Here is a 13,306-nt window from a genome sequence, read left to right on the forward strand (position 1 = left end):
CAGTACCAGTATCGTACTTACGTACTGAGCTACCAGTACCGGTACCGAACCTGTAGGTCTGATATTCCGTTCCGCATACGATAGGCTATAAAACTTGCATTGCAGCATTAGTAATACCGCGGAAGGAATAAGTCAATTTCACTGCGTTACGGTACCTGTATGGCAACTTACCAGTACCGACCTACAGTAGCTGTAGTACTGAGCAAGACAATCGATCGCGAAACCGCTTGAAATAAGTGTAAAACAGTGTTCCCATGAGTAAAAATAAATACCGCGAAATTTTGTATGAAATATCATATCTCATAGGATTCATATAAAATTTAAGAATAAACAAAAGTAATAGCCTTCTAGCGAAAAAATTAATCTTTAACCACTGAAAATTTCAAAGCAATTGGTCCAGTATTCGAAGAGAAAAGCGACTTTTTAAAAACGTGTCAAAGAACAACAAGAACAAGAACAACAACAACATAATATTGAAACGATCGTTATGTCCACTACGTGTCCAATTACAATGTATTTAGTCTTCTGGGGATTCACAGTTAGCTAGTTGGAATCCATCCATTTGCTAATCTCTGAGAGCTCAGAATTGCAATCGGTTTTCTAATTGGTGAATAGAAAATCTCGAAAGTTTGAGCCTGAACAATCAACGGAGATCCTGGGCGGCTACCGGCTTGTTGTATCTATATTGTTATATTACATGTGGTCAATGTTCCCTCTAATTTTTTGTAGTATGTGTGCGCAGAAATTTTGGTGTGTGCGCACTTTTTTGGAAATGACTAATATTTGTGCAAAAAAAACAATGAAGAAATTTTGGCGCTTTAACCGGGTAATAAGTGGGCTTATTAAGCTTAATAAGTTTTTTTATAGACTGTAAATGCTTTAGTGAAGGCTATATGTTATCATACATGGAAAATAACAAATGAAATTGATTGTAAAAGATGGTTTTATTTGAATTCAAATAAAGAGTGAAAAAAGAACAAAAGAAAACGAAACAATTGGAGAAATGTTTTTCAAAAAGAAACGTTAGCTCTATCTCGTGTCAGGGGACAATATGCTATAAAGAGTCGAGGACCTATGTTTTACAGTATTTCTTTACTTTCATTGACCAACTTTCTCACGTCTATCCTTATTGCTGACCCATTCTTCATAAACCTTCACCTTGTCTATAACACATCCATCTCGCTGATAAGACTTGATCCTCATTATCATGTCCAAATGCCTTTCTCCCAGTCTGTTCCTTAGCTTGGTTTTGATGGAATTCATCAAACTAAACCCGCGCTCACATTCAACGCTGGATGCAAGAAAAGTCCCACCGATATCTACAAGCTTTGCCAATTCTCTAAACTGTTCATGCTGAAACATAAAGTTTATCAAATCAGCAAAAGTGCTAACAACTCCAGCCTTAATTTTTTCAGCTATTGCGTATTTAAAATCTGTGTATTGATCAATAATTATACTTCGTTCTGGCAAAACAAACTCATATTTAGAACACAGAGCTTTAATTTCGGTGATACCAAAAGTATAGCAAGGGGATTTCAATGCAGCACAATCAAAAGCTACCCAGTCTTGTACCTCTCCTTCTGGGAATCTTTCTATCAGATGATCACATAAAAGCCTTATAAAATCCAGCAGTCCTTCAGAGTCAAAAGTGGCAATTTCTTCTTCCGATATTCTAGCTAACAAATTATCCACTCTTTCACCCCAAAATGTTGTGTCACCAAGATACTTCTGCCGTAGTTTATTTATTTTTGCATGTGCAAAATTCTGTGCATCAATCGGTGTCAATCCTTGTCTTTGGAAAATTTTACACAAAGCAGCTAGTTGCTCAAAAACCGCATTTAAAACTTCCAAAGCTATACGAACTCCATTATTTTTTAATTTTTTAAAACAATATTTAGAAATTGGGTCATTAGATTTCATCTCTTCAAAATATGCAATCAAGCTATCATAGTTTCTAATGATGGCCTGCAGAGCAAAGTGACGTGACAACCATCGAACTTCATTAAGTGGTTTAAAAGCAATCGCTTCGTTTTCACAAGCTGCAGCAATATCTTGAAATTTACAGCGGTTGATTGTAGAACGAGAAAACATGGAATAAATAGTTCGCATTAACGTTTCGATATCTTGCAATAGCTTCACTTCTTTCCATGTATCAGCTATGCCCAAATCTTCCCGATGTGCAACGCAGTGTTGTTGTACTAAATGTGGTATACGCTCTTTGAGCTTCGCCGCCACACTATTTCTTCTACCTAGCATTACTGCTGCACCATCGGATGTAAACATAACCATTTTATCCAGCTCCAGTCTATATTTTTTGTAAAACTCTTCAATTGCAGTGACAATAGATGAAGCATCACACGACTTTAGTTGTATGATTCCACCAAATCTAGTTTTATATTCAAAAGAGACTCTGTATTTAAAATATAAAATCAGACATTTGCTTACGGATATATCTGTACTTCCATCTACAGTTAGAGTGTGAAAATCGGCAGAAGCTATTTCTTCCATTATTTCCTGGCTAATAACTACATCAATAGATTCCAAAAATTCAAAAGCGTAATTTTTGCTTCGCCAACTTTCAGGTATTCGAACATACTTAGCCATGTGGTCGTTGATATCTTGTACAGAAAGTAACGAACTGTTCATCTTTACTGCCAATAGAATGTTGTCAATAAGAATTACAATCTCTTCCTTACATGCACGCTTCCGATTACGTTCCTCTGGGGTTTCACTTAGCATTTTTAATATTCCATGGGCTGGTAATAAAGGGTTCTTGTTTCTGAGCTTTTGTACACCATATAGGTGGGTCTTACTTTTCAAATGCCGTTTTAAAAAGTCAAGCTTACATACATTATTGTACCACTTTTTGCCATTTGAAAATTCACCAGAAACCATGGCATCCTGACAATAAAGACATGTAATAATGCCTTCATTTTCATCATATACAAATACATCACGTAAATATACACGTTGATCATCAGGAGCCGTGGGAGTTGCCGTTATCACTGCTTCATCCAACCAATCTTTTTTGAACGAGTTAGCAGTCCTTTTACGTTTTGGTTCGGCTGACATACAGAGCAGAAAAGTTAGTCTTTACAGCTACAGGATAATACTTTATCAGTATGTTGAGCCATGAAACAAAAAGTAATATTCTGTGAAAATGATTCAGATATGACAGTTTTTTATTGGCTTCGTTGATCTAAGTATTCAATTGAATGAATAGAAAAACATCTCACAGGTTTCTTTAATCAAAGTTGACATTTTGCTTAAAGTAATGCAATGTGTAGAGTACAGCACAATCGCATCAGTTCCCAAAAAGCATAAGCGAGGCTCAGAACTGTTTACTTAGCCTCTTTTAAACGTAAACTGGTTTTTTCTAGCCTATTCTGTTGCAGGGTTCACGGTAACTAACAGCCTAATAAAACTAACCTGGTTGAAAAATGGCTCAATGAGTAACGGACAAATTAACGGATTACAATGTAGCCTACAACCTCAGGCTACTTAACAATACAATTAGTAGTAACAGTTCTGTTAGTAGGCTATCTTAAGCTTATTTCAACTACAGCATAAGTGGACAAACATGCAATAGATACAGCAGCTAGGTTATGGCAGCTATTGATTATGTTACTATAACGGCTCAGAACCATACGATGGCGACGTGCTCGTTAGGGCGACTGGAATAAATAGTTGTACAGGCACTTTATTTTTGATGACGCGGTTCTATCTGAGTTTCTTTCAAAGTCTCGAAATGATTGTCCAAATACGTTTATTGCTGAGTTAAAAGTTGGTGAAATATGAGTCAAATAATGATGAAATAGTTGTCAAACAAAAATCCGGTAAAATACAGTGCTATTACACAGGAGGGACCAATAATAACTATACAAAATAGGAAAAACAGAATTATATGATGTAAATTTCAACGACGCCTAATTAATAATGCTAAAACCCCTCCGATTGAATAGGATACAAATTTATACGTCCTACCTCCAAGCGACTCACGCCGAAAGAGATTCCGCCAATGCCAAAATGGTCAAGGTTCAATGACCCCATGATATCGTTGCCAGTTAAGTTACTATAACAGCGGTCAATGCTTATGATGATGGCCGCTACAGTTACTGCTGGTACCTTCTTCGCACATGATGCCATCTTAACTTTCAAAGAAATGCATCCTTTTAGCAAATCCAATAACAAACTTTCTCAACCTGCCAACCGAGAACATTGATAGATTACATCGAAATACGTCTGTGCGCAGTAAATCTATGCGTGTGCGCGGCCTCTGAAAGCTGTGTGCGCGCGCACACGCGCACACCTTAGAGGGAACACTGCATGTGGTATGTATCATATCGTGTATTTCTCATAACAATGATAATTTTATACCAGTTGCAATCAACACGCGGAAGCGCTTTATAATGACCTATGATGTCACACCATTTTACAAATTAGGGTCTATGACGAAATAAAGTACCTAAGCGAACTTGGATGGAATTATGCTTGGTTATACATAATTCATCAAAAACCGAGCTTTATGAAGCCAATCCACGCCAAAGACTAACACGGAAATTACATTGAAAATTGCAAACTTTTTGACAGTGTGAAATTAGAAAGCGTCACCAGGACTTCCTTTGTTATTTTTGCTCATTTAGGCCGCAATGTTATGGAGTTAGTCTGATTATAAATTTTATATTACATGTTTGCTCATATAAAATGATCAACTAAGTGTAGAAAGAGTATTGATAGAACAATTGCATGCGGTCACTGGGGAGGATTTTGTGCTCGGAATAAAATTAATCTGCAATGGAGGTTTTGAAGCTGTTGTTCATGTTCATTGGATTCGCCACAACAGGTGATTTCGTTTTAATATTGATAATTTATTCTCCAGAATGCTCAAGAAATATGACTGGACGTCTCTTAAAATCTCCGGAGTTGGAATTTTTATTTTTAATTGTCGGAGTCGTATTTTCAAAATCTCCGGAGTCGGAGTCGTATTTTCAAAATCTCCGGAGTCGTATTTTCGAATTCTTCGGAGTCGAAGTCCTAGTTTTGAAATTTCCGGAATCAGAGTCGTATATTAAAAATCTCCGGATTCGGAATCTTGTTTTAAATTTTCGCGGATTCGGAGTCCTATTTTTATTTTATATTCGGAGACAGGTGTTCAGGATTTTGTCAATTCGTCAATACAAACCAAGTTTCCGTATCAATTATTCTTCCAGTATTGCGCAAACTGATTTTTTTTGTTCTTTCTTGTATGATTCACGAACTGAGCAAGGTAATGCAAGAACCGACTGACATGTAACAAAGCTCCTTTATTGGGTCTCCGCTCTAGGAGACCCTTATTATCGATCGTTCTCTCTGTCTGGCTGCCTGTGTGACAGCTCTGGCGTCTTAACGGCTGAGCCGATCTAGTTGAAATTTCACACGCGTCTTATCCTGTCACCCTAGTAATGTGCGTTTTATGGAAAGTCCAGATAAAAGTTTCGTTTCCATGGCAACAACGAAAAAACGCGCCCATTGTTATTCAATTTCCAATATTTTCACAATGTATCGCTGTTTTCTCGGCATCCAAGTCGAAAATTGAAATTCTAAGAACTCTACCTTGCGCATAGCAAAATACTCTTTTCAATAAGTTATCTTTGGTCTCGATACTCCACAAACTGGAGTAGCCTTACGGATTTGAGTGATATCTTCAGACACAATATACCAGTCACGCGAGTAAGACTACGAAACGCGCAGCGTTTGAAATGAACTCAGCGGAACAAGCAGCGTATAAATGAACAGGCGTTTTTAGTAGTGTCTCCTGTTATCCGTTAGTAAACTGAAATGATGCGAGCCTCAAGCAATGATGGAGATCCAACTGGGCGCCTTCCGGCTTGTTTAGGAATCTTCCCGGTTCAGCATTGTCTACCCAACTAGACCAGATCTTAAACGGTGGGGCTCGCCCCATGAAGGGACGTGAAGCTGATTAAAAATAAAATATTTGTTAGATATGATCTTTCCAGATCTTTACATTTCTTTCCTTATTTACATTCCATCCAGGTATTTTTAAAGTGTTTTATGAATAAAACATTCCTTTGCTTTACTATCTGTTACTTGTAGCTTATTGTTAGCTAGTTATTTTTAAGATAGGGCGCGAGACCTGACAAATTTCAAAAAAGACTTAAATAGTTAGAGTACCACTGTACTAGACCATCTTTGTTACAGCGCCATTTATGCAATGTAAAAATTTTGTTTGTTTTCCCTAAAAAATAAATAACTCAGAATGTTTTTTCTCCCATTCCCAGTCGATATCTCTGTGAAAGTGGAATTCAGAGGCAGTGCTGTGATGACGTCATACCGTCATGAAGAAACGATCACGGTGAGTAATTATGGATCATATTATGTTTTTTTTTGATGATTATTAACTCTTTTGTAACTGACTCAACTATATTGTTTTATTTTTCAGGCAAAGAATGAGCATGGTGAGATTTGGGTTAATTTTTCACGCTATTTCATTTAATAACATGAATTTGGTTAAGGGCAACTTTGTGGCAAATTTCTAGGTTTTAGGCTTCAAATTTTTTTTGATATCCGATTTTTTAAATAAAACACAACTTGTAAACGCGAAAGCTTTTGTCTTCATTTTTTTTGCGCCAAAGACACGACAAGGCACGTCTAGTATAGTGACGTAATTCTCTTGTTTGAATAGTAAATGTCATTCAAATGATTTAATATTTGGTTCGACATTCGAATCGACTCATTGAGTGTAATTTTTCATTTGATTGATTTATGGTAAAAAGGAAGCTTTTTTACGTGTTACGTAAATGTTTACCTGAATCAGAACTTGATTGGTTATTTAAACTTGGTAAAAACTTTTATGACCGCAATAAACGGCCCCATGTGAAAGTGACCCCAACAATAAATAGTTGAGAAAACCTGATTTCATTAGTCTAGGATTAGGATTTTGTCTTTGCCTGTATTCGAAAACTGGCGTTGGAGTCAATATTTTATCAACTGGAGTTCGATATACGCAATATAAAAGTATAAATTAAAAATTTTGGTTTTGCGCAGAATTGAGAGAGAAATTGGCTAAAACGCTGGAAAATGCGTTGCTGGACAAACAGATAGATGAAGTCACCATAACAACCGAAGTTTACCATGGCAACAAGGTTCATTCAACCCAAGTCATCAAGTTTGACGCAACAACTCCGAATGGACTGGATGGCACGACTCTTGTTTCCACTACAAATGAGAATGACATCACTAAGGCCGTTACGTCCCTTGCGTCAAGAAATAATACGGAATTTCGTGACGTCACAACAACAACTGTTCTTGAAAATGTGTTCACAACTCGATCGATCACTTCTATTGCTTCCACTCAATCGTTTCAGGAGTCGACTTTGACTGCGAACACAGGTGAGACTAAGATTTTTTGTAATTATTTAAAAAAAAAAGAAGCTCAGACGATTGTCTAACTAGCATCATAAATTCTGTCACGATCAGTACTACAAGTCAGTTTACCTGTCTAAGAGTCAAATCCCGTCTACACCACCTCACTCAGGCGGTTACAAAATGAGGGGGGAATGCCAAGGTTTCGGTACTTTCAACATATAGCATATCCCTACCTAACAGTGGCTGGTTAGAATAGCCTTGTTCGAATGAAAGCCGTAAAAAACACAATAACAAAAATAACGAAAACTTACTAGAATGGATTGTTTGGCCAAATTATGACACGTGTTACTGGTGAATGTTGAACATGGGATGCTATAAGACAACATGTTTTAACTAACGAGTTTATACATCTAGATTTCATATCACCTCATCATCCTGGTTATCATAAATTGGGTGGGCAATGCTAAATCCGGAAGATTCCTGTCCTTGTGCAGAGAATATTACTTATTTGGACAAAATATAATATTCCCTTGTCTAACAGCGACGGTTTGTGCAGATATTTATTTGGAAGGCCGTATTAGAACGTGGTCAAGTCAACACAAGTTAGTTTACTTTTCCAAACTAGTAAGACAAAAATCATACAAAAAAAAGAAAAAAAAATATGATTTTTACATTACTTGGGAAAGAAACAAAAATAAATGATACATCTTAGCAATTGTCTTCTGAACATCTGCCTTGAAACTCTGTTAACTGTAATTTTCTGTTTTCAGAAAAGTGCGACGTTTCTTACAAGTCAAAATGTTTTTGAGTGATTGTTAATGATAAAGGGAACGTCACTTTGGGCGTTGCCAAATCTCTTTGCAAAAACAATCTGGCTAATATTTATGACGTCACACACCTCAACCTACTGAAAGATTACTTACGCACAAAGGTTCTTGATGGGCGTTCAACGATCACAGTTCGTACTGGAATGAGTTACAAGGTGAATCAGTATATTATCAAGTCTGAAGAATTGCGTTGATAATGTGGTCTTACGTTAAAATATGGAATTCACAACAAATTCAATATGAGAAATATTGTAACCGCCTTTTATTCTCCAATAAATTTTAAAAGTGAAAACTACAGGTAAAAGAGAATCGAAAATTGTATGAATGTCAGCGTGTGAGTGTCAGCGATTCTCAGTTGGGTCAATAATATAAAACAAAACTTCCGTCTCTACTCAACTATGTTCTGGGTAATGTAAAAATATTGACTCCGACTCCAACAATAACATCAAACTACAACTCCCTTTTGTGTGCTTTGAATTTTAATAGCCTACTAGTTAATATCGAATCAACCATGTTTGAAATATATTCACAAATTGCGAACTTGTTTATGTTATATTTCTCAAAATATATATTTTATTTTAACAGAACCACACACTTTATTTGGCAAATGGTCAAGTTATGTCTCTGTCACATGAGGCGTGGGAAGCTAGCTTTCCGCAATCCCTCCATGCATCGAGAACAGCTATTGCTGTACGTGTCTTTCAAAACCAATCGTACAATGGAGGAATTCGCAATACCTATCCTTCCTGGCCACACCACGGAGCCATCTGTGAAAATGATTTCTAACGTAAGACATTGAATGTTCAAAATAATTCAAATAACTGTTGTCCACATATATAACCTAATCGAAACTCTAACTCGGCATACGATACAGATGGCGTGTTAGACAACTACACATAATGAGTACTTCGTAGTATGTGAACCAAAATAGCGGACACTGGAACGTAGTATGTGTACCAGGTTAAGGTTAGGCCACGATTTTATTCCAATTTTCCTTATTTTAGTTATATTACGAGTTTGGGGTCTAGCCAAGTGACTCCCGTAGTATTTGTACCTGAAGTTATGGCCTAACCCTAACCTGAAACTACATTCGGGAGTCCGCCATCTTGGTTCACATACTTCGGGAGTACCAAATAAAGTATATGCGACAGTTATTGCATCGATATTCTTGTTTTTCGTACTTGTTAAACAGTTTTGAAACCAAAAACACATCCGCCTTGACAACTCAGAAATACATAGATAACGATAAGCATGTTGGAAGTTATATGCAGGCTTACCGGGACAGTTCCGGTTTTGCCAAGCTGCCCTGGTGTTCCGCCCAGCAGACTTACATGTTCCAATCATTAAATATGGCAGTCATAAATATTTTTTCTATTTAATATTAATACAAAATTTATTTTTATTGTTAATGTAGGCAGGCCATTTATCATTGATTTCCAACTCACTTCACTAATTCATTGATAAAGAGATAACTACTATATTGATGATGATTATTATACTGGGTGTCCATAAAGTCCCTTTACAATTTCAATTTTATTATGAAGTCAGTTCTCAAAATATCCTAACCAGCTTTGTTGGTTTTCAATGAGTAATTGTTTAAATATTTTTACTTCATTCAATACATCTGTGAGGACCAAAACCATATATGGTTTCGATAAACTCCCTTCGCAATTTTAAAAATGGACACCCTATATGGTATTACGTCAATTCAACATCCAACGTTAAACTATTCAAAATGTAGAGAAGAAAGTGTTTGTTTTCATATGATTCGATGACTAAGCTTAGGAATTGAACCAAGGTTTGACAAATCCGCGCTGTCTCGGTTTTTAGTTTTATATACATAGTAAGCCTAGTTAAATGTGCGCGTGGCATTTGGAATAAGATTCAAAATTTATGCTGAGAAGAGACAAGCTAATAAATCGGTGACCATGTTTCCGTATTAAATTGCTCCACACAATTTATTCATCTCAATTCCATCCTATAAGCTGATCCGATGGGGATCATGTTCACTTATGCAAATGAGTAGGCTTACCATATATCTAAAGTAGGAAAAACCGGGACAGCGCAGATTTGGCAAGCCTTGGTTCAATTCTTAAGCTTAGTCATCTTGTTGTGACCTTGATTCGATTACCGAGACTTAGTAACAGTTTAACAATTTTCAAACCATTGTGGTTAGATTAAGGGCATCAAAACTAGCTGTAAACTTTGTTAAAATCTCCTTCATTGGTTTTTGTCGCAAATAATTCTCAATTGCGTCGATTTCTCTCTATATCTGAACTAGTGAAGTGAGTTTTCAAATCAGTGGGAAATCGGATGTATCAGTTGACAAAATTATGAATATATATCAAATAAAAAACATATTTATGGCTGTCATACTGCATAACCGGGACATTTAGGTCTACCGGCGAGACAACTTGCTAAAATCGGGACTGCCAAGGCTGAATCGGGACCGTAAAGTAAGCCTACAGGTGAGCTATCATTTGGGCTTTATCGCGTATGCATTTCATGAATTTTGTTTGGTATATTTCTATACAATATGCCATTATTAATGTAGTTTAAATTTATTATTTTAACCTAATTTGTTCCTGAGTGAATGATGAATGAATTATTATTAAATTGTTTGCGATTTGGCTAGTTTAAATATCCATTTGATGGGTGTTTTCACTTTGTTGGGCATGAATTCTTTGAACATAACGGGTTTGGAATTTGACAATTAAAATAACACTACAATATCACAGAGATATAAAAGGGAAATACTGTCATAGATGATGGCTTATTATCAGTAACCTCTAAATATTATGGGATTTTTAAGTTTAAAAAGTTATTTCTCATTTAAACCAACTAGAAAACTTTTATGATAAAAATTATCATAAAACAAAATTCTAGATAAATTTAATTACTTTGGAAACATTATTGACCGTAATGAGTTTCTGTTTCTATTTTTCCTTTTTTGTTTTATTATTACTCAGAATTCATTTTATTTTCAAACTTTATTTGCGTCCGGAAATAATTTTTCTAGATAGATATCACCAAATGAAGTTAAAAGTAGTCCTCGAGTCAAAAATTTATTAAATAGTCAACTATCACTTCGTTCTACCTGGACTAGCAACCGGAATTCTCGGACATTGCTAGAATAGCTAATTTCTAAATAGAGTGTCTCGCGAAAATACTACACTTTTAAGTCTTCTAATAGTTTTACATAAAACTAACTCCTATTTCTGTGATCAAAAGTAAGAGTACCTAATCAATCTTAACGTTGCTAAGCTGTAAGACAAACAAGACAATATCTGACTAAATCTGAAAAATACAATTTATGCTTTTTATAAAAACTAATAAAAAAATTGTTTGTTTATGCGATTTTACGTTGTTGTTTTTTTACTTTGGGAAAGTTTGAAAATATATCTAGCTGTGCGACAAAAAAATTGTTGTTTCATGTTTCCAACCTTCCGTGACTTTGTAAACTAGAAGTTTATCAGGCGGTGCTCTCTGTATTCATAAAGATTCGATGAAATAAAAGGTATAAGATAAAAAGACATTACAGCATTTATTTTTATCTGTGAAATTACCAATTCTTATACAGTAGAATCGAAACTACCAACAAAAATATTTTCTATTTTTTCTAAGTTTTTACATAGCACAGAATTAACGTGCTGCGAAACTACAATTGTCACGGATTTTATTATCCGTGTATTTTAGTTCAGTTGGTCTTTTATATTTTCCGATGTGCTTTGCAAGGACCATTGATTTGGATATACTTCATCCGGGTCCGGTTACTGTGAGATTCCGACCACCATCGAGTTGTGAGAGAAAAGAGCTACATTCTCTTCTTCGCTCGGCTGGGTCGGACGTGTTCTCTGTTTTAAATGTTTTCACTGTGAAGTTGCCTCATAATAAACCACAAATCCGGAGTCTGAGTCTTCTGACTATAATTCATGTCCGCAGACAAGTCTTACCCATTGACTGTGAGTGTCGTTCATGAGTAATGTACTATATATTCCCACTAACATGTATCAGACTCGCAAATGCTTGAGCTGGAAGTGCAGGTCAAAAAGCAAAAGATTAGAATCCATACTTCTTACCTTTGCATCGGGGAATGCTTTGTAAATTCCCTCCCAGAAGTAACAACATCTGCATCCTTGTACATTTGCTTAAAGTCATTAGTAGACCAACCAACCTTCGTGAAATATTTTCTCCATTTGTCAGCCAAATCATGAGCATTTTCGAAATATTCGTAGATCTTGTATCCAAGTACTGTTAGCGCCTCATTCAACGTTTTTGTTCCGGTTTTGGCAATCCAGCGACTATGACTTTCATAATGTCGAAGATGTGTAATTTTGAAACGCAATTAGGTTTGGGCTGCAACTAGCTGTCGTCAACTGCTTGACTGTCGACCAGAATATTCACTCAGCTGATAATTTTGGGATTCGAAATTATGAGTCGTACTGTGGACAGTCAGGCGTGGCATAGCTCGAGGAAGCACGTGATGCAGAGTACCAACCAATTCGCTGTGCCGGGCAACAAGCTCCTCTCTGAAATGATTTTTCAACTTACCGTAAGTCGCTAAGAGGTGTCTTGAAAATGGCTACAGTCCGGTAAAGCCGACAGAAGATCTCCGCTCACACACTCGTTCTGAAATAGGCTCTGTACAAGCAACTACGGGAATTACAAGTGTGTTCTCTTTACCTATGCCAGGATGGTCCAAGGTTGCCGCCTCCGCGGGCCAAAAAATTATTTTTGCATTGTTCGCGGGCCACAATTGTATAGGTAAACCGTGCTAAAACAAACACTTTTATCGTGCAAACACATGGTTATCAGACAGATACATCCCAGGCTAATAGAATCTGCATTCTATTTTTAGTTTTCTATGATTCCTATATTGTAAGCATATATTCCCGACCAAAACGATGAAATGCCAGGTAATAATTTATACTGCAAAGCCCATCATTCAACTTCGCTAGTTGCCTCAGCTAGCAATACCACTAGTCAATTTAGTAACATTAGTGATGTAACAATATGTCTAAAAAGCTTTCTGATTAATTTTTTTACGATACAACACGAAATGCGATTTTTTGATTACTCTCCGAATGTGACGCGGGCCACAGATGATGAGGCGG

The 13,306-nt window shown here is 36.3% G+C and overlaps 2 protein-coding genes across 2 annotated transcripts; one reads left to right on the top strand and one right to left on the bottom strand.

The window, feature by feature from the left end:
- Positions 1 to 1,098: 1,098 nt before the first annotated feature.
- On the bottom strand, positions 1,099 to 3,072 carry LOC120340944 (zinc finger protein 862-like). Its single transcript, XM_078116098.1, has one exon. It carries the CDS (start codon positions 3,070 to 3,072, stop codon positions 1,099 to 1,101), a length of 1,974 nt encoding a protein of 657 aa, XP_077972224.1.
- Positions 3,073 to 4,683: 1,611 nt separating this feature from the next.
- LOC144427330 (uncharacterized) lies at positions 4,684 to 11,776 on the top strand. Its single transcript, XM_078116386.1, has 6 exons — positions 4,684 to 4,843; positions 6,279 to 6,352; positions 6,440 to 6,455; positions 7,045 to 7,389; positions 8,136 to 8,347; positions 8,778 to 11,776. Exons 1-5 carry the CDS (start codon positions 4,795 to 4,797, stop codon positions 8,171 to 8,173), a joined length of 522 nt encoding a protein of 173 aa, XP_077972512.1. The 5' UTR covers positions 4,684 to 4,794; the 3' UTR covers positions 8,174 to 8,347; positions 8,778 to 11,776.
- Positions 11,777 to 13,306: the final 1,530 nt, after the last annotated feature.

Source organism: Styela clava, chromosome 9, assembly GCF_964204865.1.
Source record: "Styela clava chromosome 9, kaStyClav1.hap1.2, whole genome shotgun sequence".
In the NCBI taxonomy this organism is placed as follows: domain Eukaryota; kingdom Metazoa; phylum Chordata; class Ascidiacea; order Stolidobranchia; family Styelidae; genus Styela; species Styela clava.

What these genes read in the sequence shown, in the direction of transcription:
- LOC120340944 (XM_078116098.1), bottom strand. Translation starts at nt 3,072, where the DNA reads ATGTCAGCCGAACCAAAACGTAAAAGGACTGCTAACTCGTTCAAAAAA.
- LOC144427330 (XM_078116386.1), top strand. Translation starts at nt 4,795, where the DNA reads ATGGAGGTTTTGAAGCTGTTGTTCATGTTCATTGGATTCGCCACAACA. An exon ending in CATTGGATTCGCCACAACAG is followed by an intron (nt 4,844 to 6,278) that starts GTGATTTCGTTT and finishes TCCCATTCCCAG; the next exon opens with TCGATATCTCTGTGAAAGTG. An exon ending in GACTTTGACTGCGAACACAG is followed by an intron (nt 7,390 to 8,135) that starts GTGAGACTAAGA and finishes TTCTGTTTTCAG; the next exon opens with AAAAGTGCGACGTTTCTTAC.